The sequence below is a fragment of the Muscardinus avellanarius genome, assembly GCF_963383645.1.
Source record: "Muscardinus avellanarius genome assembly, chromosome: 3".
NCBI classification, from domain to species: Eukaryota; Metazoa; Chordata; class Mammalia; order Rodentia; family Gliridae; genus Muscardinus; species Muscardinus avellanarius.
Genome location: NC_137788.1, coordinates 13,315,959 through 13,342,619, shown reverse-complemented (window position 1 = coordinate 13,342,619; position 26,661 = coordinate 13,315,959). Strand labels below are relative to the sequence as shown.

Genomic DNA, 26,661 nt, shown 5'->3' with positions numbered 1-26,661 from the left:
TTAATCGGAGACAGACAGAGATCCCATTGTTCAAAATCAATAAAAAAAAAAAAAAGAGGCGCAGGCCGGCGGCGGCGCGGGCCCGGGGAGGCCGGCGGCCCGAGCGGCGGCCGCGGGGAAGTTTCTCGGTCCCGGCCGCGCGCAGGTGCCGGGCGGGGCGGCGGGCCGGGCCGGGGGCGCGGGCGCAGGTGGGCGGCGGGGCCGGGGCCGCGGCGGGCCGGGAGCGCCCTCCCCGTCCCCGCCCAGCCGGGAGGAAGTGCGGCCGGCCGCCGCTCCCCTCCCCCGCGCCGTCCATTGTGCGCCGCGCGTGTCTCCGCAGCCGCGACCATGCCCAGGAAGAAGGCGGCGGCCTGGGAGGAGCCGAGCTCCGGCAACGGCACGGCGCGCGCGGCGGCCCGGCGGCGCGGCGGCCCGGCGGGCAGGAAGCGCGAGCGGCCCGAGCGCTGCAGCAGCAGCAGCGGCGGCGGCAGCAGCGGCGACGAGGACGGCCTGGAGCTGGACGGGGCCCCCGGCGGCGGCAAGCGCGCGGCGCGGCCGGCGGCGGGCAAGGCGGGCGGCGCGGCCGCGGTCATCACGGAGCCCGAGCACACCAAGGAGCGCGTCGTGAGTGCCCGGGGCGGGCGGGCGGGCGCCGCTGCGGGCAACAAAAGGCGGGCGGGCCCGGGCACCGGGGCGCGCGGGCCCGGGCCGGGGGAGGGGCGCCCGAGCCGCGGGGGTCACGCCCCGCCCCCGGCGCGCCGCCCCTCCCCCGCCGCCCGCCGGGGTCTCGGGCCGCCGGGCGCGGGCCCTGGACGGCGGGCCGCCCCGCGTGCCTCCGCCCGGCCGGGGCCCCCCGAGCTCGCCCTGGGCCCGCGCGCGGCGGGGAGGGCGGCCGCAGCCCTGCAGGGAGCGGCAGTTTGCGCCCGGGCTTTGAGGTTCCCGCCGCCGCGGCTCCGGCGCCCCGGAGGGGCGGGGCCTCCCGGGCTCGGCGCGTGCGCTCTGCGGCCCTGCGCTGGCGGGGGCGGGGCCTCCCGGGCTCGGCGCCGGCGCTCTGCGGCTCTGCGCCGGCGGGGGCGGGGCCTCCCGGGCTCCGCGCCTGCGCCCTGCGGCCCTGCGCCGGCGGGGGCGGGGCGCATGCGCGGAGGCGCTCCCCCCGCACCAGCCCCCGGCGGAGAGGGGCTTGGGCTTTGTTTGCCCGCGGTGGGCCGCGGGGGCCGGGTGCTGGCCCCCACTCTGTCGTGAACCCCTTCCCTCCCAGGGAAGGAGCACCGCCCACGGGGTGAGTGGGCTTCGTTCGCCCAAATAGCAGTCAGTTGTGGCCGGCTCAACTTCGGTTCCCGCAAGGCCGCAGAGCCCAGCCCGGAGTCCGCAGCATCCCCGCCAGAAGTTCTGGCAAGTTTGATGTAGGATTTCTTTCCCCGGAGAGAGCGGAGCGGCAAGGCTTTCTCCGTGTTCTCAGACGATCTGAGGGGAAAAGGACTTCCCTTTGGGGTTGGGAGCCTGCCGCTGTGGGGCGGACCAGTTCTCCCCACCGGTGCTTGCTCCAGAGGGCAGGTGAGGGTTAAGGAGCTGCGGAGAGCTCAGTGGGCAGAACACTTTCTACATCTTCTGAGAGATAAGGAACCTGCAGAGCGAGGGCCCGAGATGATAAGGAAGGACAGTAGATGCCCAAAGGATTTGGCGCTTATCACCGTCAGCCTTGCAAATTGGACACGTGAAAGTGCTTTATAGCCGCCCTCCCTAGCACTGGATTGTGGAGAAGAATCCCCTCAAAGGTCCTGCCTAGCCAGCCGTGCTGGTGGACACTTGTAATCTCAGTACTTGAGAGGCGGAGACAGGAGGATTCGCAGCTTCTCTTCTCCAGTGTAGCGAGACTGTCAATAGCCCAGCAATATCCTGCTTCAAAAGTAAATAAATAAATAAAAAAGTGGCTGGGGGGTGTGGCTTGGAAGTGGAATGCCCCTTGGGTTCAATTCTCATTACCACAGAAAAAGGTCCTGCCTAGGTAGGGTTTGGGCAGGTCAGTATGGGGACAATGTGATCATTGAGAAAAGGGAACACTGGAACTGCTTTGTTGGCAAATCTAATCCAGACATCTGCCTCCCGGTCACAGTGTGTTAGAACAAAACTAAGAACCGGGGTGACTGTCAAGCAGATTGCTGTGGCCTGAGCAGGCTTGCTGACCTACGCGGGGAACCAGGAGCCTGAATTCTACAAATGAGGCTCTTTCTGCCTCGCGGAAATGCTTATCCCAAGTTTCCCTCTTCATTAGCATCTGTAGAGACTGTTCCAGGGTCAGGGCATGGCCTGCGCAGCCCCATTCATCTCCCGTGGCCTTGCCTGCGGTCTGCCCCTTGTCCTCCTGCCCGGTGTCCTGTCTCCCTCTGCTAGGCAGTCCTGGGGACCTCCCTGCCACCGTGGTCACCAGCAGGCCTTAGCTTGCCTCAGAGAGAGCCGGCTACTGTTCTGCCCGGAGGAGGCCTGTGAGACTTGTCTGCACCTCGGTCTCTGTCTTATCTCCAGGGCTTGGGCCCAGAAAAGGTGCGCCTCACGCTCAGATTGTCGGGGCGCAGAGTCACCTTGCTTGAAAGATGGGTGCTTTTACTGGACAGCGTTATCATTTCGGTCTTGGACAGCGCTCTCCGTGGGGCCCGCAGGTTTGCGTGTGGTTGTGTCAGATGAGCGTTCTGTCCTGAGGGCTGCCGTGCAGTCCTGCTCGCTGTGATCTGCCTGGCTTTGTAGAGCAAGTCAAGCGAGCAGCCTTGGCCCGGGCCCCAGAATAGGTGAGTGGCGCAAGTGTCCAGGTCTCCGGCAGTTTTTCCAGTCTGGGGTTGCCAAGGTTTCATGGACCCTGAGACAAACCTGTCCGATCTGAAAGGACCAGATAAATACAGCTGTAAGCTGAGCTCGAAGTGTTTTAGTTGATAGCCCGTTAGGGAGTTTGTTGTTGCTGGCACTTCTCCTGATGGCCTTCCCCCTTCTGAGAGCAGCCGGGGCCTGAACGGATGGATGTGTGTTAAAAGGTTGACTCTCAGCCTTGTAAGCATGCCTCTCGCACTTGGACAGCAATTCAGACATTGCTGGGGATTAGAAATCCATCTTGTTGGTTGAAGACGCTCAGTGTGTTTTCCCGCCGTCACCGGTCACCTAGGCCCAGGCGATGTTTGCGACCAGTTGTTGGGAGGCAGCAAAGAAAGAAGTTCATTGATCCAGTGGGTGGTGTGTTTCAGGCCTTTAGATAACCAGCAGTGCCGCAGGCATGGGGTTCACCAGGAGAGCCGGCTCCTGCCCGCCCGGCCTTGGAGCTGAGCTAAGCCTTGGAGGAGCCTGAGCCCTTTTGACACACGCCCTTCTCCGGCACACTAATCATGTGCTCTGCCCTGCCACACCCCAGCCCTGCTGACTCTTGACACCACTCTCCACTGGACTTCCTCTGGGTACGGCCAGCAGGCATCGGGACTCTCTTCTACATGATAGAGGTGGTTTCAGGCCCATGGCCAAGAGGGATGCTGGCTGGGTTTTTTTTCTGTGTGTGTGGTACTGGGGATTGAACCCAGGGGCATTCCACCTCCAAGCTATGTCCCCAGTCCTTTTTTTTATTCTTTGTTTGAAACAAAGTCTCATTGTGATGGTAAGATTCCCTCAGTGCCGCTGAGGCTGGCCTTGAACCTATGATCCTCCTGTCTCTCCTCCCAAACTGGGATTACAGGCATGTGCCACCGAGCCCAGCTTTAAAGGGTATTTTGAGTAACATTTCCTTTTGTGTGTATGTGTGTGGTGCCGGGGATTGGACCCAAAGGCCTTCCTACACTCCATCCTCCCCCGTACTTTTTTTTTTTTTTTTGACCCAGGATCTCACAGTTGCTGCGGGTTTTACTAAATTGCTGAGGCTGGCCTTCCCCTCCCCTGTAATCCTCCTGTCTCGGCCTCCCAAGTAGTGGAATGACAGGCACGCGCCAGCCGCATTTCTCATCTAAGTTTTGCCTTCCATTTGCGATGGAGGAAGAGTTGGGTTGCAGGGAGGTCGGCTGAGTGGCCTGTTGCGAGCAGTCCTGTAGGCGATCGCGGTGGAATGTCGCCTCCCAGTGTGCGAGGACAGAATAACCCGGAAGCCACGGCCCTTCCTGGGAAGCCCCCTGCTGTCCCTGGCGTGGACTTGGTTTCTCGGGGCCGGGTGCTTCTGTACATGCTTAGCTGGCTTGGAGGGTGGCACATGCCCTTGACCACGCATCCGGGTCACTGGGGAAGCCCTCCTCCTGCACAGGGAGGTTCTGGTTGTCTGCACGCAGCCCGAGGAGCTGAGGTCCTGGGGCAGGTGTGCGTGAACGGAGGCTTGATGGCAGAGACGAGGGTGCACTGAAGCCCTGCTCCCTGGAGCTCGCCAGCGCAGCCTGCTGTCTGGCCTGCTGGTGGTTCTGATGCCCTCTCCCGCCCGGATCCCCGGTGCCTCGGCCCCTTCCTGTGTCTCTGCTGCCCCCTCTGCCCTCCCTTGATACGCAGAGTGCCCGTCAGTGCCTCTCCTCTCAGGGGACCTTGACAGACCCAGGCCTGTGGAGTGCTCCAACCTCACCTGCTTTTAAACAAAGGAGGGGAGCTAAGAGGGGAAACTAGGTTTCCATTCAAGTAATCTGAGCGGGATGAGGGGACCTCTGCCCACAGCGCCCAGACGGATCTCAGTAATTAAAAGTGGGCCCTGTGTGTAGTGTGCTGTCGCAGGGCTACTTCCTGGAGGCTCGCCACTTTCCTGCATGAAGGGGGCCCTGCATGGGGTGTGGGGGGAGCGCCTGTGACATTAGATTACCTAAGAAATAGGCTCCGTTCCTGGTAGGCATGTGTAATCTTGTTGTATATGTGGTGTTAGGGTTGAAGCCAGGGGCATTCTATCTCTGAGCTATACCCCCAGCCCTTTTTATTTGAAATAGGTCTCCCTAGTTGCTGAGAGTCCTGCTGCACTGCTTGGGCTGGCCTTGAACCTGAGGTCCTCTGGTCTCAGCCTACCAAGTACTGGGATAAAAGGTGTGTGCCACCACACTGGGCTAGGAGACGTGGAACGTTGAAAATGTGTAGGCCGTGTTGCCTTCCTCTGAGGGTCTTGGGATGGGAGTGTACCGAGTGTGAGCAAGGGGTGTGCCTTGCTCCCCTCGCTGGGGTGAAACCCAGGTGGTCTGCAGAATTGAGCCTCACTATAATCCCTATTTATTTATTTTTGGTACTGGGGATGAACCCAGAGCCCGTTAGGTGCTAGGTGAGTACTCTACTACAATTCAATTTGTTTGCTGTTTATTTACTTACTTGTTGTGGTGCAGAGAATTAAACCCAGAGGAATTCTACCTTCAGGCTACACCCCTAGCCCTTTTTTTAAAAAAATTTGAAACGGGGTCTTGCTAGGTTCTGAGAGTCTTGCTAAGTTGCTGAGGCTGTTCTTGAACCTGCTATCCCCCTGTCTCAGCCTCCCGAGTACAGGGACCACAGGCGTGCACCACCACACCCAACTCACAGATCTGCTTAAAGGGTGTATTTTGACATTAAGAGGGCAAAGTGCTGAGAATATTACAGGTGCTACCTGGAAGTGGACAGTGGAACGGCCTTTCTGTGGTTTCGAGGTGCTGGGGACCCAGCCCAGGGCTCACGCATGCTGGGCCTGCTCCTGCCGCCCGGCTCGGTGGCCTGGCAGCTCCGGGTACGAGAGCTGGAGGGCCAGGTGGAAGCAACAGTGGTCTCTTCATGGAGTTGGCCCTGGGGACCCCACCACCCACTGGGGTCCTGGCTGGTGGGCAGCAGCGAATGAGTCCGTTGAAGGCTGCCTGCCAGACCCAGCTGGAGACCCCCAGAGGCTGCGTCCTCCGGAGACTTGGTTGAGCCCCTGTCTCCAGCGCCCCTCCGACTCCCGAGGAAAGGCTCTTGGCGGCGGAGGGACGCTCTGGGTTTGAAGCTCCCGGTGGAGCACAGTGCCCGCTGTGGGCGGACGCTTGGCTCCTGAGAAGAGCCAGGTGTGATTCCCCGTGTGACCAGCAGGCTTTGCAGACAGCTGTCAGTTTGGGGAGTGGGGAGGACTGCAACTTTCTTGGGTTTTGCAGAAGCTATTTAAAAATGAGCTCGGGCACAAGTGAGCTGCCGTGGGTAGGTTTGGGGTCACCTGCGTTCCTTGGAGTGTGCAGATGAGGGTGACTGGGTGGGGCAGGTAGGCAGGAGTCCTGGGTGAAAGCGCCAACAAAATTATTTTTGTGGGCTGCTATCCTAGGACAGGCTAAAAGCTAGAGGCAGCCTTAACGAGCTAATTCTTTTCCCTTTCTCTGTCTCTGTAGAAACTTGAAGGGTCCAAGTGCAAAGGGCAGCTTTTGATATTTGGGGCAACCAACTGGGACTTGATTGGTCGGAAAGAAGTGCCTAAGCAACAAGGTATGAGATGCGGTTTCTGAGTTTCGATTCTTATGTACGAGGTGCGGTTCTGGTGATCGCGCGCCCGCCAGGTAGGTGTTCTCAGGGTTTATAGAAGCCGCACAGCTCCTGGCTCTGAACTCAAGTCCTGTGGGTGTTCACAGTTCTGCCATTAGAAAACAATTCCAGCCAGGCGTTATAATCCTGGTTCTTGGGAGGCTGAGACAGGGGGATAAGCAGGTTCGAGGACAGTCACAGCAACTTAATGAGACCCTGTTTCAAACCAAAAATCGTCCTGGAGGTAGAGCTCAGTGGTCGACAGTTCTCAGTACCAAAAAAAAAAAAAAAGCCCACAAAAAATTGCGTTAAGATTTCACAAGCTGGGCGTGGTGGCGCACGCTTGTAATCCCCGCGCTTGGGAGGCTGAGACAGGAGGGTAGCACAGGTTCGAAGCCAGCCTCAGCAGGCTTAAGAGACCCTGTTTCTAAATAAAAATATAAAAATAGGTCTGGGAGTTTAGCCCGGAGGTAGAAGGCCCCTGGATTCCATCCCCGGTATTACCAAAAAAAAAAAAAAAAAAAAAGATTTCACAAGAAAATACAAATAGGCATTGACACCTTTTTTTGGTGGTACTAGAGATTGACTCCAGGAGCATTCTACCTCCGCACTACACTCCTAACCCTATTTTATTTTCTTCTTTTGAAACAGGGTATCACTAAGTTGCCTAGGCTCGCCCTTAAATCTTGAATCCTTCTGTCTCAGCCTCCCAAGTACCAGGGTTACAGGTGTGTGGCACTGTTTTGTCCTTGTCATTTGCATCAATGCGAGGCTGGTCCTTTGAGATGGTGCCATTGTCCCGGACGTGTGTCAGTGTCAGGACTCGAGGTAGTCGAGGAGCAGACACTTCAGAGGTGTCCACACATGTGGCTTTGGAAGCTGCCGGCTTATTGCAAGAACTGGGTTGACAGAAAATTAGTGGGGGGGAGTCCCAAGAAATCACCTTTTTTTTTTTTTCCGGGTGGAACCCAGGGACATTCTTCCTCCGAGCTACACCCCCAGCCCTATTTTTTATTTTTTATTTCGAAACAGGTTTTCACTGCGTTGCAGAGGGCCTCACTAAGTAGCTGAAGCTGTTCGCGAACCTGGATCCTCCTTCCTCGGCCTCCCGAATGCTGGGATGACAAGTGTGCGCCACCACGCCCGGCTAAGAAATACCATTTTGGTCCCCACTTACTTTTAGAAAATTGACGTCTTGGCTGGGTATGATGGCACACAGCTGTGAGCCCAGTACTGAGAAAGGAGGATCAGAGGTTCAAGGCTAGCCTCAGCAAGTAGTGAGACTCTCAGTAACCTAGTGAGGCCCTGTTTTGAAACATAAAAGGGCTGGAGGTGTATCTTGGAGGCAGAGTGCTCTTGAGTTCAGTAAACACACACACACACACACACACACACACACACACACACACACACACGGCTGGGGATGTAACTTAGAGGTAGACCGCTTCTGGGTTCAATCTCCAGGATCACAAGAAAAGAAAAAGAAAACTGGTGTCTTTCCTCAGGGGAATAGGCTTGCCCAAGAGAAGGCTGGCAGGGTGCCACATTTTATGGCTTCTGGATTCCATTTGGAAAGATGCCCATGGCGCTTCCCAACATCGCTGTGCCCGTGAGCAAACATTTGCACACAGGCACACCCTCGCACCTGAAAGCATTGGTGTGGGAGATTGTCTTGTCCCGGAATTAGCAGGACTCCGAGCGGCCCTCCTGCCATTCCTGAGTTAGAAGCATCCAACAGGCAGCAGCCCCATCTTGTGGAGCATGCCTGGCTGTCCTGACATGCAGGAGCTTGGGTCCCAGGAAACACCTGGTCTTTGGCAGTGTAGCGCCAGTATCTATGCACCTCTGCCCGTCCTGCTCTTCAGCTCAGAGGCCTACCTGCAGTTAGAGGTACACAGGCAGAGGGGTGAGTTTGTCCCAGAGGGAGGCACATGGCAGGGCCAGGGTGTGCACCACCATGCCTGGCTTAAAAGTAGATTTATTTATTTATTTTTGGTACTGGGGGTGGAACCCAGGGGCCTCTACCTCCGGGCTATACCTCCAGACCCAGGGGCCTTCTACCTCCGGGCTACACCTCCAGACCCAGGGGCCTTCTACCTCCGGGCTACACCTCCAGACCCAGGGGCCTTCTACCTCCGGGCTACACCTCCAGACCGATTCTATATTTTATTTGGAAATGAGGTCTCACTAAGTTGCTGAGAGCCTATGTAGCCAAGGCTAGCCACAAACCTGCAATCCTCCTGTTTGAGCCTCCCAAGTACCAAGGATACAAGTATGCGCCACCCTGCCTGGGTAAAAAACTATCTTTTAAAAATACTTAAGCTATCTTTAGGCCCTGCTGGGTGTGATGGCCATTTGTAATCCTAGTACTTGGGCAAGATAGGAGGATCAGGATTGCAGGTTCATGGCCAGCCTCAGCTATTTCGTGAGTGAGGCCCTCTGCAACTTAGATCCTGTTTCAAAATAAAGAGTAAAATGTAGGGCTGGGGCTGTAGCTTGGGGGTAGAATGCCCCTGGGTTTGATCCCCAGTACTACAAAAATAAATAAATAGAATAAAAGATACCTGGCCCAGCCAGGCGTGGTGGCGCACACTTGTAATCCCCGGCTTGGGAGGCTGAGACAGGAGGATCGCACAGGTTCGAAGCCAGCCTCAGCTACTTAGTGAGGCTTATAGCAACTTAGTGAGACCCTGTTTCCAAATAAAATATTTTTTTTTAAAAAAAAGGTCTGGGAGGATAGCCTGGAAATAGAAAGCCTCTGGGTTCCACCCCCAGTACCACCAAAAAAAAAAAAGAAAAAGAAAAAAAAAAGATACCTGGCTCTCTGTGCCCTCTGCCAGTGTGCTGAAAGAGGCTGTTTCCACTGAGCCACTGTGGGGAGCGTGCCCACCCTGCCCCGCAGCCCTCCGGTCCTGGCACCTCCCTACCCCCAGCCCCTGGCAGGGTGGCAGTGCTCCAGCTCTGGGCCTGAAGGGCACCTGCCAGGTGCCGCCGTTCATTTGCCTTCCTTTCTCTGCTTCTCCTCTGATTTTCCCTTAGAACAGCTGCCATCTTCTAGGACTTAGATGCCGTCTTAGGTTAGTTTCCTCTAACCCCGGCCGTGTTCCTGCCCACCTGTTAGAGGCGTCCAGGTGGCTGCTGTTGTGACCTGACCTGCAGTCCTTGGCGCCCTGACACCAGCAGGGGACCTGCCCTGCAACTGCTGGAGGTGGCGCGTGGCGCCCCCTGCTGGGCCACTGGTGCCATAGCTGGTCATCTGATTTACAGAGCATTGGCCTTTTAATGGTTTCTGCAGGATGAGCCTGACACCTTGATCCAGCAGGGGCTAGCTTCTCTAAGTACTCACCACTGTTGGGGTGCTCTTGAGAGCCCAAATAGAGAAAGGCGAGACAAGACAGTCGGCCACACCACGGTCCTTGGGAGGGGCGTGGAGATTTGATGGGGGCAGCTGTTGTCTGCTCGGGGGCTGGCGTGGTGGACTGCTCCCATGTGCCTATAGCGGGAGGCACTGGGGCTACCTGCACAGGAGAGGGAGTGAGCTGGGGTGTGGAGCCTCAGGGGGCTTCAGAGTTGGATGTGAGCTGGCTTCCCGTGGAGTCTGAGGCCAGTAGGCGATGGGAGGGCACCTGGGGGAAACAAAGCCCCAGGCAGAGGCCAGGGTCCCGGGCTGGCCAACAGCCAGCCAAGGAAGAGGGAAATTCAGCTGGAGCTGGAAGAGGGTATCCACAGGGCCTTCCCAGAGGGCTGGACAGATGCCAGGAGGGCAGGTGGGTCCCCAGGGAAGGGATATCGGGGCCATGGCGGGAAAGTGCCTACTCGCTGCAGGGGGCCCGAGGTGGAGGTGGGGGAGCTGTGGAAAGCGGGGAGAGCCCAAGGGTCACGCTGTTGGGGAAGGGAGGAGGTGCCTGGTCACCCTTCCTCTGCCTGGTGGGCATGCTCAGCAGAGTGGCCTGAGGTCCGAGGTGTGAGGGCATTAGGCCAGAGGGGGCGGTGTGGGGTTGGCCGCCTCAGCGCGCAGGTGGCCAGGGCCACAGCAGCTCCTGGGCAGTTTGGTTTGGGCCTGTGGGTAGGGCAGAGGTGGAAGGTGTGCGGATTGCATCCTTTGGCCTCCTTAGCTCCAGGCCAGACGCAGCGCCAGGACACCTGCCCTGGCGCCCGGGGTGGGGCCACGCCCTCGCGACGCGGGTTGATTCGCCCTCTTCTTCTCTTCGCAGCCGCTTACCGCAATCTCGGTCAGAACTTGTGGGGGCCCCACAGGTATGGCTGCCTGTCGGGGGTTCGGGTGCGGACTGTGGTTTCGGGTTCGTGTGCTGCCCACAGCCTCCTCATCACCACGGAAGGGAAGCTGTGGAGCTGGGGTAAGTCCTGGTGTGGCCGGCGCGGGTGCCCGGCTCCCGGGAGGGGCTCGTCCCTTCCCCGAGGCCCTGCTCCTCTGCAGCCGCTCCTCCTGGCCCGGGTCCCGCGGGCCTCCCTGGACCTCGCAGGATGCAGCCCGCACTCGCCTTGCTGGCCTTCCCGTGGCCACGTCTTTGAAGCCTCCCCTCTGAGCAGCCTATTCCTGAACTTTCTGACCAAGGCTTGAGCTTTGCCCCTGAGCCGCGTCCGGCCCGTGCCTGTTTCAGGCTGCCGTCCCTCCACAGACAGCCCTCGCCTTGCTCTGCACACAGCGAGGCGAGCCTCTGAGCTCGTCCCTTCCGTGCCGCCGGCTTTGGGAGCTGCCGCTCTTGTCACGGGCATCACGTCTCAGCGTCCGGCCCTGTGGCTCTCGCTGCTCCGCGGGCCTTGAGCTCTTTGTTTCTCAGGGTGCCTCAGGACAGCTGAGTTTCCGCTTAAGATTTTCTTCTTACCCCGGGTGTGGGGGCTTGCCTCTCTGCCCTGGCCTCCCTGGCCTGGCCTCCCTGCCTCCCTCCCCGGCTGGCTTTTCTGTTGCTGCCTCTTTCCCCTCCAGGTATCGAGTAAGTCTCACTCTACCCGAGCTCTGATGGCTCCCGCTCTGCTTCCAGCTGGGCGTGTTGGCGTTGGTCCCCACCCTTTGTTTCTGGCCCTTGGCTAGCTTTTAGTCCATATGACTGCATTTTTATTTTTGTCTGTTTGAACCATTTTTTGTGATTTCATGAGCTGCTGTACTAAAGTCCAAATATATTAACATCTGTCATCTTCGCTGCACTTTGCTAATTTTGTAATCCCGTTGAAAAAAGCTCACAAGTATGTCTGGCTCAAATACATCCTTTGCCGGCTCTTGACACGCCGACATTTGCCCCGGTTTCTGTTTCCCTTCGATTGGCCCAGGGGTGTGTCCCTCCCTCCAGACCCTCCTGTTCCGTGCTGACACCAGGCGCAGGCTTTTATGTCATGTTCCGAACTTAAAATAGCTTCTCTCAGATCTCTCTGCTGAGCCTCACTTACGCTGTGGTTCTAAAAACGTCTGTTTGCTGACCCTGTGAGCAGGAACACTGGGCGTCTACGCAGCCAGCGGTCCCTGCAAGCGGGCGCAGAGCGTGCGGCGGGATGAGTCCCCGCGCTCTCGTCCTCCCACCGCGGGGCAGTAGCAGGGTCGCGGGAGAGGCGAGCCCGGGTGTGTGCTGCTCCCGGGCTAGTACCACCCGCCCGTGCCTCCCTGGCCTCTGCCTGCTGCCCAGGCCGGCGCTGGCCCGAAGCCGCTGTCTGTGCAGCTCACAGCCTGGGGCGTGTCCTCCCGGGGTGGTGCAGGCTGGAGGTCGTTCACTTAGCCATGAGACTTCCCCGGGGCAGTGGGGCTCAGCCTCTCTGGCTCTGCTCCTGACCATTCTTGTACCTAATGTACAAAGGCTGTCGTTGGAGGGTGCGAACCCCACCCTTCAGTAATCCTGTGACTTGTCGGCCCTCTGATGCCTGTGACCTCTCCAAGTGTTTGGTTGGGCTTGTGGTTTTTCCTTCCCCAGGAAAGACCCAAGGGTGGCCCACTGGGGTGTGTGTTTTAGACCTGTGTTAGGGGCCTCCAGCTCTCCTCATGGCCCACCCAGGTCTGCCCTGGAGCTGAATTTGACGTCCCTCAGGCCTTGTGTGTTGCTGAGGACTCAGGCAGGGGTGTCTGTCTGCCTCTATGAATCCACTGGTGCAGCGCCAGAGAGCCGCCTGTCCCCCATCACCAGGGTTCAAGTGACTGAGGGTCGTGTCAGGGTGATCTGGGGGCTGCAGATAAGTCCACACCGTCCAGGGTAGGATCCTCTGAACACTGAGCCAGTTGAACTGAGAGCCAGATGTCGACGGTGCTGGGAAACTACCCCGAGAGAAGGAAGAGAGGGCCCAGGCCAGCAGCCCTGTGCGTGGCACCTGGCCACTCTCGGCCTTTTCTTGCACGTCTGTGGTAGGGAGACTCGGGTGAGGGTGGTGGACCCTGCTGCGGCAGGAAGGGGTCTGAGGGTCAGGAGAGCGCGGCAGGCGCCTGTGGCTGGCGGCTGCCTGGGGACAGAGCTCCAGCCGGGGTTCCCACTCTTAGCCTGGCCCCAGGACCCCTCTTCAATGCACTCGAAAGCCGGGGCTTTCTGTCCCCGGTTCCCAGCTGTGGGCTTGGGAGGCTTCTTGGGGACTGTGGGTGGGTCTTGGCCCTGTCCTGCCGTTAACCAGCTGTGATCTGCAGGTCGAAACGAGAAGGGACAGCTGGGCCACGGTGACACCAAGAGAGTCGAAGCCCCCAGACTCATCGAGGGTCTCAGCCACGAAGCCATCGTATCAGCAGCCTGTGGGCGCAACCACACCCTGGCGTTGACGGGTAAGGGCTCCGCAGTCCGCCCTGCACCGGGGCAGGAGAGCCTCCTGGCCTCGCAGTGAGCGGGGCCGGGCGACGCCTGGCCTCCTGGGGTTCGCGCTCCCTGACGTGAGGTGGGGTTTGCTCCGAAGCCCCCGCCCGCTGTCTTTTGGACCCTTACCTTCTGCCTGGCAAACGAGCTGTTTCTATTACTTTGATGCCTTGGTCCAAATCTAGTGTAAAACATTCAGTGTTATTTTCCCTTTGGTGATGTTTTTTTCTCCTTTCACTTCCAGAAACGGGCTCTGTGTTTGCTTTTGGAGAGAACAAGATGGGACAGCTGGGCCTTGGCAATCAGACCGATGCCGTCCCCAGCCCCGCACAGGTACTGGGAGTGGGGTCCACGCGCTGTAGTCCTTTAAACGGGCTTAGTTTGTGGTCAGGCCATCGAACATCCTGAAAATGTCGAAAAATGTGTGTAGAAAAACCTTGTTTTAAGTCTCTTCTTCTTGGGAATATTGAACCAAGAAGCATTCTGCCTCTGACACACCCCCAGCTCTTATTTTTTCACCAAGTTGTAGAGGGCCTCACTAAGCTAAGGCTGGTCATGAACCTGTGACCTCCTTCCTGTTTCAGCCTCCCAAGTACTAGGATTATAGGAATGCGCCGCCCTACCTGGCTAAGTATTGTTAAACAGAAAGTGAGGTTTTGTATGGGTGTTAGTTTGTCTTCACCTGCACATATGTACCTTCTCAGCCTTTTTTTCTTTTCTTTTCTTTTTTTTTTTTGCGGTACTGGGGATGGAACCCAGGGGCCTTCTACCTCTGAGCTACACCATAAGCCCTGTTTTTTACTCCTTATTTTGAAATGGGTCTCACTGAGTTGCAGAGGGCCATGAACCACGATTCTCTTGTTTCAGCCTCCAAAATGCTGGGATTACAAGTGTGCACCACCACACCCGGCTTTTTCTCAGCCTTTTGGCTAAGATCAAGTTAGTATCTTAACAGTTTAATCTGCATTTTTAATTTTATTTTATTTTATACCTTGTATGAAATTCCCTGCCAGGGTTTTTGAACACAGTGAGAGAGGGTCTCTTGCCTAAGAAACTTGGGATCACAGGTTTGAGGAGCGGGGTTCCAGCCTGAGCAGTGGCCCGATGCCAGGCAGCCCGGGTGAGCCAGGCCTCATTAGCGCTTCCGCATGACAGATGGGACTTGGGCCTCTTGATCTTAGCTTGTTTGGGCTTGAAGGGTTCTGGCATGTTCTGCTCTGTTAGCCATGTTCTCTAAAGTGGAGGGGACAGACATCTGCAGAGTGAGGGGGACTGGCGCCGTGTGGCCTCGGTCCTCCCACCCCATCTCCAGCGTTCACTGCTGCTGAGAGCAGCTCTGGTACTTCCCAGCCTCGGCTGGGCTTTTCCAGCCCGATTGGTGGGCGTACAGGAAAAAGCTCTTCAGCTTCTTTCTTACATTGGTTTCCAAATCACACATTAAATAAGACCGTTTTCTCTGTTGTCTTTCGTATTTTGAACCATCTTTATTCCATGTTTATACCTTCAATTAAGACTCATTAATGGAGGAGCTGTGCAGTGGTAAGCTGGAGTATAAAATGGTTCATTTTAGCCGGGCGTGGTGGCGCACGCTTGTAATCCCTGCGCTTGGGAGGCAGAGACAGGAGGATCGCACAGTTTTGAAGCCAGCCTCAGCTACTTAGTGAGGCTCTCAGCAACTTAGTGAGACCCTGTTTCCAAATAAAATATATAACATAGGTCTGGGAGGATAGCCTGGAGGTAGAAAGCCCCTGGGTTCCATCCCCAGTACCACCACCAAAAAAAAAAAAGTTCATTTTAACTGGTGGGTAATGAAAGCATTTCTTTGTTATCATCTTGGCCTCTTGTTTGTGTGTTTTTTGCTGCGCTGGGGATCGAGCCCAGGGGTGCTCTCCCACTGAGCGACATCCCTAGTCCTTTTTTACTTTTTTAAATTTTGAGGCCCACTCTCAGCAAAGCCCAGGCTGGCCTTGAACTTGGGACCCCCTTGCTGGGGTCACAGGAGCGTGCCACTGCACCTGGCTCTTTGTTACTTGTTTCTTGGTGGTGCTGGAGGTGAAGCCCAGGACCTCATTCACGCGGGGCATCACCGCAGAGCTGTACCCATGGTCCTCTTAGTTTTGAAGTTGGGCTGACGCTAGAATTGCAGCTCTGGTGTCTGTTCTCTCTCGCCCTTGTTGCCACACTACCCGTCGAGTGCGGAGTCCACTGCACACGGGAGCGTGTGAGGCGCGCTGGGGGCCGGTGGGGTCTGTGGCTCCCTCCTGGGAGGGTGGGGGATTATGAGGGTGTCGCCTTACCTACATCTGAAGCTTTGTGTTGTCCACACACTCAGCTTTGGCCTGCAGATTTGTGGAGTCCATTAGATCTCTTTTGTAGCGTAGTAATTGTTTCACGCCAGCCTATGTAGAGGGGAGACTTTTTATCATTCTTTTAAGAAATGTCTGAAAGTCCGCTCTCTTGTCTTTTCAGATAATGTACAACGGCCAGCCGATTACCAAAATGGCCTGTGGGGCTGAATTCAGCATGATAATGGACTGCAAAGGAAACCTCTATTCCTTTGGGTGCCCGGAATACGGCCAGCTGGGTATGGAAGGGTATTTTTTAAAAGCTCTGTAATCTCACTGTATATTTAGAACTAGAAATCAGCGTGGGGGCTGCACACACGTGTTAGAAATATGGGTGATTGATCTCAGATAATGGCTCCATTAGGCGGGTCTCGAGTGAGTGGCGCCTGGCTGCTCACGGAGTTCTGGAGTATTACAGTGATTCGCTTCAGTGAAAAAGTCGGGACTGGAGTCTTAACAAAAGAATCTGTTTTCTGATTGGCAACTCGTTTATGTAAGGATTTCAGAATTGGAGCAAAAGGGGAGAAATAAAGCACCTTTCTTTAGTTTCTCATATATGTATTTGCCTTTACTGAAGCCGAGGAATCGCACAGGACCGGGGCCTGGGCTGGTGGTGCCCCGGGTCAGGCCGGAGGAGGTAGCCAGTGTGTGTCAGGGGAATTGGTTCCCTCCCACTTTACTCTCGACAGAACAGAACTGAACAAGACCCACTCGGCCCCAAACTGCTCGCTTTGTTTTCGGAGTGGACAAGGTCTTGGGGCAGGCCCCCCATCCCAATTGGTACTCTGATGCCAGTGGCTTCCCTGGCCCTCCCACCCTTCCTGGGACCTGGCGTGGTGCAGGCGCCCCCTGCAGGCTGCCGGTGTCACAGAAGTGGCAGATGGAAGATTATAAATAGAGTGTCACTGGCCTTGGACTTCAGGGACCAATGACTCTGTGAAGCTAAATATACCCCAGTCAGGAGTGAATAAGAACGAGCAGCCCCTTACGCACATCCGCACTTGCTGGGGAGGTGCTGGGCTGCCGAGGAGCGTTTCCATGGCCACGCTGAGGCGGCCCGCCCCGGAAGTGTGCTTCTGTGCTTCCGGCTGTGTGGGCAGTGCTGCCTCTGACGTCTCCAGAAGCCGGCAGACCTGCTCATCACAGCAAGCAGGCATCCCTCCAAAAGGGCCCAGCACTAGTGAGTTCGGCTACACGCCCGCCACGGTTAATCGCCCACCTTGGTCGGTCTGATTTGCTGAGCTCACACACTGCTTAGAGGTGGTTCCGGAAACTGGCTGGATATACATCCATAGGACCCCTCTCCGCGTGTATCAGCGTGCTCTCAAGCACGTTTCCAATCATCTCTCCCAAATCCCGGCAGGTCTTGATTATAATTTTGACACAGCAGCCGTGGAAAACCTGTCACCAGCACCTTCTCCCTGTCACGCTCTTTCAGCGTGCTTGCTGGACCAAGCGAGGCACGTGCCGCCATTTAACAGGCTGCCGCCTCCGGGCAAGCCCCGTACTGGCCCGTGGCCTAGCGGCTTTGCAGGCGTTGTGAGAAGGAGCAGCAGTCTCAGAGTGCGCCTCTCTGCCATCTGGAGTCTGTGGCTAGGTGTGCAGTGCTCTGCTGACTCGCGAGTTATTAGCTGCACTACAGAACCGTCACTGAGAGCGCACGTGGGTTTGTTTTTATAGTTTGGTGCTTGGGATTGAACCCGGGGACATCCTACCTCCAAAGTGCACCCCAGGTCCTTTTTATTTTTCACTTGGAAGCGGTATTGCCAAGCTGCCGCGGCTGCCCGATTCACTGTGGCTGTGGTCTCAAGGTTTTCATACAGTGCAGCACTTAACGTCAGTACAGGGTGGACCTCGGACAAGCATGCTCTGCCGGCGGTATTTGTCAGAAGCCAGTGGACTTGCTGGCTTGGATGTGACCTGGTTGCAGTTTACAGACTCGGCTGCAGGGTGGGCACGGTTTCAGTTTAGAAGCTCAGCAGGGGCCGGGCGTGGTGGGCACACTTGTAATCCCCGCGCTTGGGAGGCGGAGACAGGAGGATCGCGCAGGTTCGAAGCCAGCCCCGCTGGCGTAAGAGACCCTGTTTCAAAAATATAAAATAGGTCTGGGAGTGTAGCCCGGAGGTAGAAGGGCTTCCAGGAACCCCAGTACCACCAAAAAAAAAAAAAGAAGCAGCAGCTGAGCAGGGCCGGTGTGGTGGCAGAACGGGAGCCCCAGTGTTCTGGCGTGCTCTCAGGACGCTACGGCAGCTGAGCTTTTTCCACTGGCTCTCAGTCTCAGTGTAGATTGTGTATGAGAAAGCCTCTGTGTGGGGTACTGGGGATTGAACCCAGGAGCATTCTACCTCTGAGCTACGGCCCCAGCCTATTTTATTTTTTTTATTTTGAATTAGGGCCTCTAAGTTGCAGAGGGCCTCAAAAGCTTGCTGAGGCTGGTTGCAAACCTGTGATCCTCCTGTCTTAGTGTCCCCAAAAATGGGTTAGAAGCCTGTGCCACTATGCCCAGCCATACGCGAAATTGTCTCGAGATATTCCTCTGACGCAGGTGTTCTCTGGTGCTGTCTGTTCTGTTCATTTCTGGTCTCAGTGTTGAGTGCCTTATGGTCCCCCAAGGGCGCTGTGCCTGTGACGAGAACCCGGGAAGGCCCGGGCTGGCAGGGGCGGAGCTGTGGGCCGTGGCACTGAGCACGCGCGGTGTGTCCTTGTGCTCTGTGCCGCTGCTGATGGCTGGCTCTGCTTCTCCTAGGACACAACTCGGACGGGAAGTTCATCGCCCGGGCGCAGCGGATAGAGTACGACTGCGAGCTGGTGCCCCGAAGGGTGGCCATCTTCATTGAGAAGACGAAAGACGGACAGATCTTGCCCGTCCCGAACGTGGTGGTGCGCGATGTGGCCTGTGGCGCCAACCACACGGTGAGGCCTGCGCTGCTTTTGCTGTTCTGGGAGCCATAGTGGTGCGGAGGGTGCACACACGCTGGGCCCCGGCACCTAGCTCCAGCTGGACCTCCTGCTTTCCTCAGAGGGCCTGTGGGGCAGTCCCGTCACTACCTCCTGCGCCAGCAGCCTTCCCTCAGCACATTTGAATGTGGATATCCCCCCGCCCCCCGCCCATCCTACAGTGAGCATGCCTAGCTTTCATCTGACGGCATCCATAGGTTATCTTTTTAGGGTGCTAAACGGTTCCTCTGTCAGGGGTGTGAACAGTCTGTAATTACTAAGGACGCTTCTTTGGGCAGCAGTTAGTGCTGGGCATTGAACCCGAGGGCGTCCTATCTCTGAGCTGTGCCCAGTCCAGTTCTGTTTGGAAACAGCGTCTTTTTCTTGTGGTGACTGGGATTGAACCCCAGGGCTTTCTACCTCCAGGCTCCACCCCCAGCCCGATGCTCTGCTCTTTATTTTGAAACAGGGTCTCAGAGTCGCAGAGGGCCTCGCTGTCTATAAACCCGGATCCTCCTGTCTCAGCCTCCCGAATGCTGGGATTACAAGTGTGCGCCGCCACGCCTGGCTCTGGAAACAGGATCTTGCTGAGTTGTTGAGACCCCTGCCAAATTGCTGAGGCTAGCCTCCAATCTGTGATCCTCCAGTGTCAGCCTCCCAAGTAGTGGGAGGCCTAAGGATACTTCTTTAAAGGTCACTTGCAGATTGACTGGACTAGATTTTTGCATATGTGTGTGAGGATAGACCCAGGGGTGTTCACCACGGGACTGCCTTTCCAAACCCCTTTAAATTTTTTATGTTGAGACAGCGTCCTGTTGAGTTTCCCAAGCTGGCTTGAACTTGCTGTCCTGTATCTGGGGCTACAGGTAGTTACCTTGCCTGAGGACGCTTGGGAGGCAGGCGTGGTTTTCTGTTGAAAGGTCCAGGCTGGGAACCCAGAGACTGCCCTCCTGGCCAGTCCTCGGCCAGCTTCCTTCCCTCGGGTCCTTCTTCCCCTTGGTGGTGTCAGTGGGTTGGATTCGGATTGGACAAGGAGCTTTCACTTCCTTTAAGTCCAAAAATTGATTCCGTTTTGTGTAGTGTAGTCAGAAGAAACAGAGTTAAATCGTGTTTAGAACCTCTTAGTCAATTTCTATCTGCTTGTTTATTTGTGGTGCTGGTGATTCGGCCCAGGGCGTTGAGCACATGGGGAAGGTGAACCACACTCCTGTGCCCTACATATGTTTTGTTTGTTTGTTTGTTTGGGTTTGGTTTTGGTGGTACTGGGGTTCATGGAAACCCTTCTACCTCCGGGCTACACTCTCAGACCTATTTTATATTTTTATTTGGAAACAGGGTCTCTTAAGCCAGCAAGGCTGGCTTCAAACCAGTATGATCCTCCTGTCTCCGCCTCCTAAGCACGGGGATTACAAGCGTGTGCCACCATGCCCAGCCTTTTTTTTTTTTTTTTTTGGAAACAGGGTCTCTTAAGCCAGCGAGATTGGCTTCAAACCTGCATGATCCTCCTGTCTCTGCCTCCCAAGCGCGGGGATTACAAGCGTGCGCCACCACGCCTGGCACATCTTGTCTTTTAGTAAGTTGGGCATTCACATGGTCCAGACGTGAAACATCAGACACAGGAGAGAGGAAAATGGGCATTCGACCTCTGAGCTACACCCCCTGCCCTATTTTTTTTATTCTTTATTTTGAAACCAGGTCTCACTGAGTTGCAGAAGGCCTCACTAAGTAGCTGAGGCTGTCCGCGAATCGCGATCCTCAGGTCTTAGCCTCCCGAATGCTGGGATTACAAGCGTGCGCCACCACGCCCGGCTCCTGAAAATGGGTTTTAATGGGCTTTGGTGACCGCTTGCCACACTGGTGCAGCCCAGCTGTGTGTGTGTCCGTTGGCAGTGAAGTCTTAAAGGAAGCCCCGGAAGCGCGGCCTTCACCTCTCTGCTCCGAATGCAGTCTGATCAGTATTGTAACAGGAAGTCAGACACAGTGCCCTGCCATCTGGAGACCTAGCCCTATTCTGATGTGGGAAAGGGAAAGTTACGTTATTTAAGGGGAAAAAAATGGAAGTAGAGTCCCTGGCAGAGGAAACAGCAGACCAGTCACAGGCCGAGTGCTCGTTTTGCCAGCCCCCCCCCCTTGCGCTCGCGCGCTCATGTGCCATTCGCTGATGCACCAGGCTCTCCAGGTAGGCGTGGCGGCCTTAGCTCCTCTTGGGGAGGCCTGTTTGTCTGAGCCTGTGTTTCTTCTCCTTTGCAGCTGGTTCTGGATTCCCAGAAGCGCGTGTTCTCCTGGGGCTTTGGTGGCTATGGCCGGCTGGGCCACGCGGAGCAGAAGGACGAGATGGTGCCTCGCCTGGTGAAGCTGTTCGACTTTCCCGGCCGAGGGGCATCCCAGATCTACGCGGGCTACACCTGCTCCTTTGCCGTCAGCGAAGTGGGTCAGTGGTTGCTCCCGCCGCCTGTGCCCGTGGGCAGAGGTTCCCGGGCCAGAGTGTGCCGCGTGCTCCCTGGTGGCTGGGGGGGGCGGGCTTCGTCATCGTCCTGTCCCAAGACTGACCCTGGTCACTCATCCCCCACCGTTCTTGTTTTGCCTCTCCCTGTCTGTACTGGGGAATGAGCCCAGAGCCGTTCTACTGTGGGCTACACCCCAAGACCCTCCTCCTTTCATTTAAACCCGGGTCTCACTAAATTGCTGAGGCTGCCCTTGACCTGTGGTCCTTGTCTCAGTTCTTGGGATTACAGGCCTGTGCCACCATGCCTGGTGCGCGTGCGTGTGTGTGTGTGTGTGTGAGTGAGAGAGAGAGAGAGAGAGAGAGAGAGAGACAGACAGACAGACAGACAGACAGACAAGGGATGGAAGCCAGGGGCCTTCTACCTTCTGGATACACCCACAGACCTATTTTAGTTTTTATTTTGATGTAGGCCTCACTGAGTTGTTGAGGCTGGCTTCAGAGCCCGCGTCCTCCCGTCTCCACCGTGCCCGGCTGCGGTGTTCTCTTTACTGGCCTCACCTTGCCGCAGTCGTGTTGTAGGTGAGACCTCAGCTCCCGGGGCGTTGCTCACGTGGGGGTCTTGTTCTCTTTCCCTCCAGGTGGCCTGTTTTTCTGGGGGGCCACCAACACTTCCCGCGAGTCCACCATGTACCCGAAAGCAGTGCAGGACCTGTGCGGCTGGCGGATCCGGAGCCTGGCCTGCGGGTAGGTGGCAGCGTTGCTGGGGCAGCGCGCCCGTGCCTCCTCTGACGCGCCTTCTGCCCTGTTCCTTCCGGAGGGCTCTGTACCAGATTCTGAGGTTGGGGGTTCAGGAAGGGAGGGAGAGCTTGGTAGATCCTAGGACAAGTGGATCCTTGTCTTCATGGGAAGAAGAGTCATTGCGAAAGCTTTTGGTTTTGGATAAAGCATAAGTGGAGGTTGGTAAGTTATTGAAACTGGCCAGGTTTTAGTTTTCTCAACACACTGGGATAGAATTAGCCTTTGAATTGGTGTTCCCACATTTAGGGCAGCTGCTGAGTGATTCAGCTCTTGACAGGAGCCGGGTCGTAGAAGTCAGTGGGTGGTCACTGTCACGGAGGCCCGCATGGCTCTCGTCTGCTCCCAGCCCCACCCCAGTGTCTGTGTGTGAAGTTCCACCCCCTTGGGAATAGGCCGTCTCTCACCCTGATTGTGGCCCCTTCTCCCCGATGACCTCCAAGAGCCCCAGGGGCAGGCAGCCAGGCCCTGGCTCTGGTTCAGGTGCTGGTGTTTTGCCGAGGCCCGGGAGGGCCTTCGGGCTCTGTGTTGGCCGTGTGTATGGAGACCGGTGTTGGTCCTGTGGTGCCCACGATGCTGGGAGCCAGTGGCCTCCCGGGCTCTTGGCAGCCATCTGGGTGAGCGGTGGGCAGGGGCTCGGGCGGTGGTGTGTGAGAGACGCCTCCCCTGTCTGCAGGAAGAGCAGCATCATCGTGGCCGCCGACGAGAGCACCATCAGCTGGGGCCCGTCGCCGACCTTCGGGGAACTGGTGAGGCGGGGGCGGGAGGGCCGGGCAGGCGGGGTGGGGGGTTCCCTTGTCACATTAAGGTCTGTAATACTCCATAATCTTTGGTCGCATTAGGCTGTGAATAAAATGCCATGTCGATGAGCGTCGGAGGGGCTTCGCTGCGTCGGGGGCAGTGTGGAGGTGGAGTGTCAGGGCCAGTGTCCTCGCGTTCTGTGAGGCGCCGTGGCGATGGGAAGGGGGCCTCCCCTCCTTCCCAGGAGTGTTCACGTCCACAGGACTCTAGCAGCATGTCTTCTGTTTGGGTTTTTTGTGGTACTAGGGTTGAACCCAGATGCATTCTACCTCTGAGCTACACACTCAGCCCTTTTTATTATTTATTTATTTTTTTAATTTTTTTTGTGCTACTGGGGATAAAACCCAGGGACTACACTCCCAGACCTTTTTTGTATTTTATTTGGAAACACGGTCTCACTAAGTTGCTAAGAGCTTAAGTAGTTGAGGCTGGCTTCGAACCTGTGCGATCCTCCTGTCTCAGCCTCCCAAGCACTGGGATTATAAGCGTGCGCCACCACACCGGGCTCTTTTCTAATTTTTTTAAACAGGTTTTGCTAGGATGATGAGGCTGGCTTTGAGCCTAAAGTTCTCCTGTCTCAGCCTCACCAAGTACTGGGAATTACAGAGGCCCTTTTTATTATTTGTTTTGAAACAGGGTCTTGCAGAATTGCTGAAGTCATTGTGTTGCTGAGGCTGGTCTTACACCTATGATCTTCCTGTCGTAGCCTCCCAAGTACTAGGACTGCAGGCGTGGGCCACGTGCTTGGCTCAGTGTGTCTTTTTCAGTTGTATGACGAGATGACGTTGGATCCAGTTGTGGGTTTCCTTGTCCTTGGCCGCATGTGGTTTGTGGACTGTGCCATCAGTTGGCCGGGGGCCGGGAGACTTGGGGATATTCTTCTTTCATATCTTTCTAGATTGAGTTTAATTTTTTTTTTTTTTTTTTTTTTTTTTTTTTTTTTGCGGGTCTGGGTGTGGAACCCAGGGGCATTCGACCTCTGAGTTACACCCTCTGCCTTACTTTATTCTTTATTTTGAAACCGGGTCTCACTGAGTTGCAGAGGGCCTCACTAAGTAGCTGAGGCTGTCTGCGAACCACGATCCTCTGGTCTCAGCCTCCCAAATGCTGGGATTACAAGCATGCGCCACCATGCCCGGCAAGTTTAATTTTTTTTTCTTTTTCTTTTCTTTTCTTTTTTTTTTTTTTTTTTTTTTTGTGCAGTACTGGGTTGCACCCGGGAGCATTATAACTCTGAGCTATACCCTAGCCCTCATTATTTTTTTGTTTTTGAAAGAGCGTTTCAGCCAGGCGTGGTGGCGCACGCTTGTAATCCCCGCGCTTGGGAGGCAGAGACAGGAGGATCACGCTGGCTTAGGAGACCCTGTTTCCAAATAAAAATGTAAAAATAGGTCTGAGAGTGTAGCCCAGAGGTAGAAGGGCTTCCAGGAACCCCAATACCACCAAAAAAAAAAAAAGAATAGAAATACAGGGCCGGAGTTGTAGCTCAAAGGTAGAATGCCTCTAGCTTTTATCCCCAATACCAGCAAAAAAAAGTCTCACTAGGTTGCTGAGCCTCACTAGGCTGTTCTTGAACCTGCAATCCTCCTGTGTCAGCCTCCCAAGTCCTGGAGTAGTTAAAGGCTATGCTATCTCGTGGCCCAGCAATTTGTTTTGAGTGAAATTAGAACAGACAGCCCTCAGCTTCTCCTCACATCCGTGGCCTTGCCCACCCAAAGTCTGCCCCTCTTAGGTCCTGGTTCTTGGGGAACCTGTAACCGTTTCTGGGTTAAGAAGCTTAAGTAGAGCTAAGTGTGGTGGCACAGGCTCATAATCCCAATACTTGGGAAGCTGAGACAGGAGAATTGCAGGTTCAAGGCCAGCCTCAGCTACTTAGTGAGGCTCCCTGCAATTTTATTTCAAAACAGGTGAGACCCTGTTTTGAAATGAAGATTAAAAAATAGGACCAGAGATGTATAAGTCAGAGGTAGAATGCCCCTGGGTTAAATCCCCAGTACTGCAGGACTATGGTCAGTCTGCGCCCCTGGTATCCTCTCGTGGGTGGGAACTTGACCAGTTGATGGAGACAGGGTCAGGAGAGCTTCCCTGGTCTGCTGAGCTGGCATCTGGGCCGAGGGCCTGCTCGCTCCTCCTGGAGCTTGGGGCGCACCATGGTCGACCCCACAGGCCCACATGGTACAAGTGGCCCCTTCCCGGCGGCCCGATGTGAAACGCCGAAAACAGGCTCCTCAGGCCTGCCCTCTCTGCTCTGGATTGTCCTCAGAGAGGGCAGGTGCGGGGCCTGTCAGAAGTAGATGTGACCTGGCCAGGCTAGTGGCGTCTGCTTGTAGACCCAGCATTCGGGGGGCTGAGACGGGAGGTTCCAACAGTTGGCCTTGCCAACACGAGGCCCCCCACAACTCAGACCCTGTAAATGGTAAAATAGGACTGGCAGCGTAGCCCAGAGGTAGAATGCCCTGGGGTTCAATCCCTAGTACCACCAAAAAATAAAAATGAAAAGAAATAGACAGTGACCTTCTAAATAGGAGTTTTGAAGCCTGAGAGGTGTTTTGGGGAAGCCGAGGGGTGCTTAGATAGCGTGGCACCGGGAGGAGCTCAGGGTGAGGTGCGAGGTGGGCTGGGCTGGGGAGGGCGTCCTGCCTCACCACCCTGCAGGTCTGTGTTCAGCTGAGCTTAGGACTCCGGGGCCTTGGCACGGCTCCCTGTAGCCGTTGGCTGTTCTGGGGTGTCGGGGGGGCCTCTGGGCCCTCGGGTCATTACTAACAAGCAGCGCTTCCTCTCCCCACTACAATACAATTTATGTAGGGCCACTTCTCCCACCTGGAGCAGAGGCATCCCGGGGATGTAGATGGCCACTGGCGTGACCTGAGGCCCTGACAGCTCTGCTCCCATCTCTTCCTCTACTTGGGGTGTCATCTGCACCATGTGATGCTCCCCAAAAGATTCTGCTTGCCAAGGCCACCAGGCTGGGGTCAGGTCCCCTGTGGTTGTGTCAGTAGCTCCCCTGGCGGGGCGGCATCCTGGCTCCTGAACAGTGCCGCGTGGGCCCTGTGGTGAGCTCTCCTTTGCCTGCCTTGACAGGGTTATGGGGACCATAAGCCCAAGTCTTCCACAGCAGCCCAAGAGGTGAAGACCCTGGACGGCATCTTCTCAGAGCAGGTGAGCCTGGGTGGCCTGTGCCAAGAAGCAGCAGAGGGCGCTGGAGGAAAAGTGTCGGCTGCCCCGTGCACTGGTCTCTGGAGCCCTTTTGAGTGGTCATGGCCCCCCGGCCAGCTCTTTCTCTCGCTGGAGTGTCTGCAGGGGCGCAGAGGGACACTGGACCGGCCAGTGGCTGTCCTGGCTCTTGGAGGCACACGCAGTGGTTGGTCCAGCCACAGTGAGCTCCTTATCGCACCTGATTCTGGGATGGGCGCCTGCTCGTGAGGGCTGGGGGTTCCTTTAATGGGAACCACAGGAGGCAGGGCAGGGCCGTGTCAGCGAGCACAGATGGGGTGTACCTCGCACACGGAGTCACAGGAGGCTCTGGAACAGGGAACCAGATCCCCCGTCGCTGCAGACCTTAGCAGGCCTCCTTCCACCGGAGCCTCTTGCAGCAGCCCGGCAGGCTCTGGCTGGGAGGGCACTGGCCACAGAGGCTTCTGTTTGCTTCCCGAGGGCCTCTCCATACTGACACCCTTGCCAGCCCTGCAGACCGTGTCCTGCGGTCACTGGCCTCCGCCCCCTTCCCGGTGGCCAGGCGGCCGCGCAGCCCACACAGGCTTTGTCCCCGCAGGTCGCCATGGGCTACTCGCACTCCTTGGTGATCGCGCGCGACGAGAGCGAGGCGGAGAAGGAGAAGATCAAGAGGCTGCCGGAGTACAACCCGCGCACGCTCTAGGCGCCGCGCCCGCCCCTTGGCAGCTGTCATTTCCACGTGCACTGGGACGGGAAGTCAGACGACGAATTTCAAAAGCAGACGTTGACCGAAGGTGCATTTTTGTTAGACTCCCTGAGGTTCCGTTCTCTAAGCGATTCAACGTTAACTACCTTTTTCTGTATGCTTTCCAAAGTGTTTTTTTTTCCCCCCTCAATGTTTAATTAAAATATTTGCTCATAGTTGACTTACCATTCCTACAGAAGAGGCAGAGACTTTGAGCAATTTAGG

The 26,661-nt window shown here is 56.4% G+C and overlaps 1 protein-coding gene across 1 annotated transcript; it reads left to right on the top strand.

Moving 5' to 3' along the window:
* Positions 1-327: 327 nt before the first annotated feature.
* On the top strand, positions 328-26,394 carry RCC2 (regulator of chromosome condensation 2; the record flags this gene model as incomplete). Its single annotated transcript, XM_080692498.1, has 12 exons — positions 328-603; positions 6,285-6,378; positions 10,629-10,772; positions 13,034-13,165; positions 13,438-13,526; positions 15,663-15,777; positions 18,285-18,451; positions 20,726-20,906; positions 21,560-21,665; positions 22,393-22,465; positions 25,599-25,676; positions 26,290-26,394. 12 exons carry the CDS (start codon positions 328-330, stop codon positions 26,392-26,394), a joined length of 1,560 nt encoding a protein of 519 aa, XP_080548624.1.
* Positions 26,395-26,661: the final 267 nt, after the last annotated feature.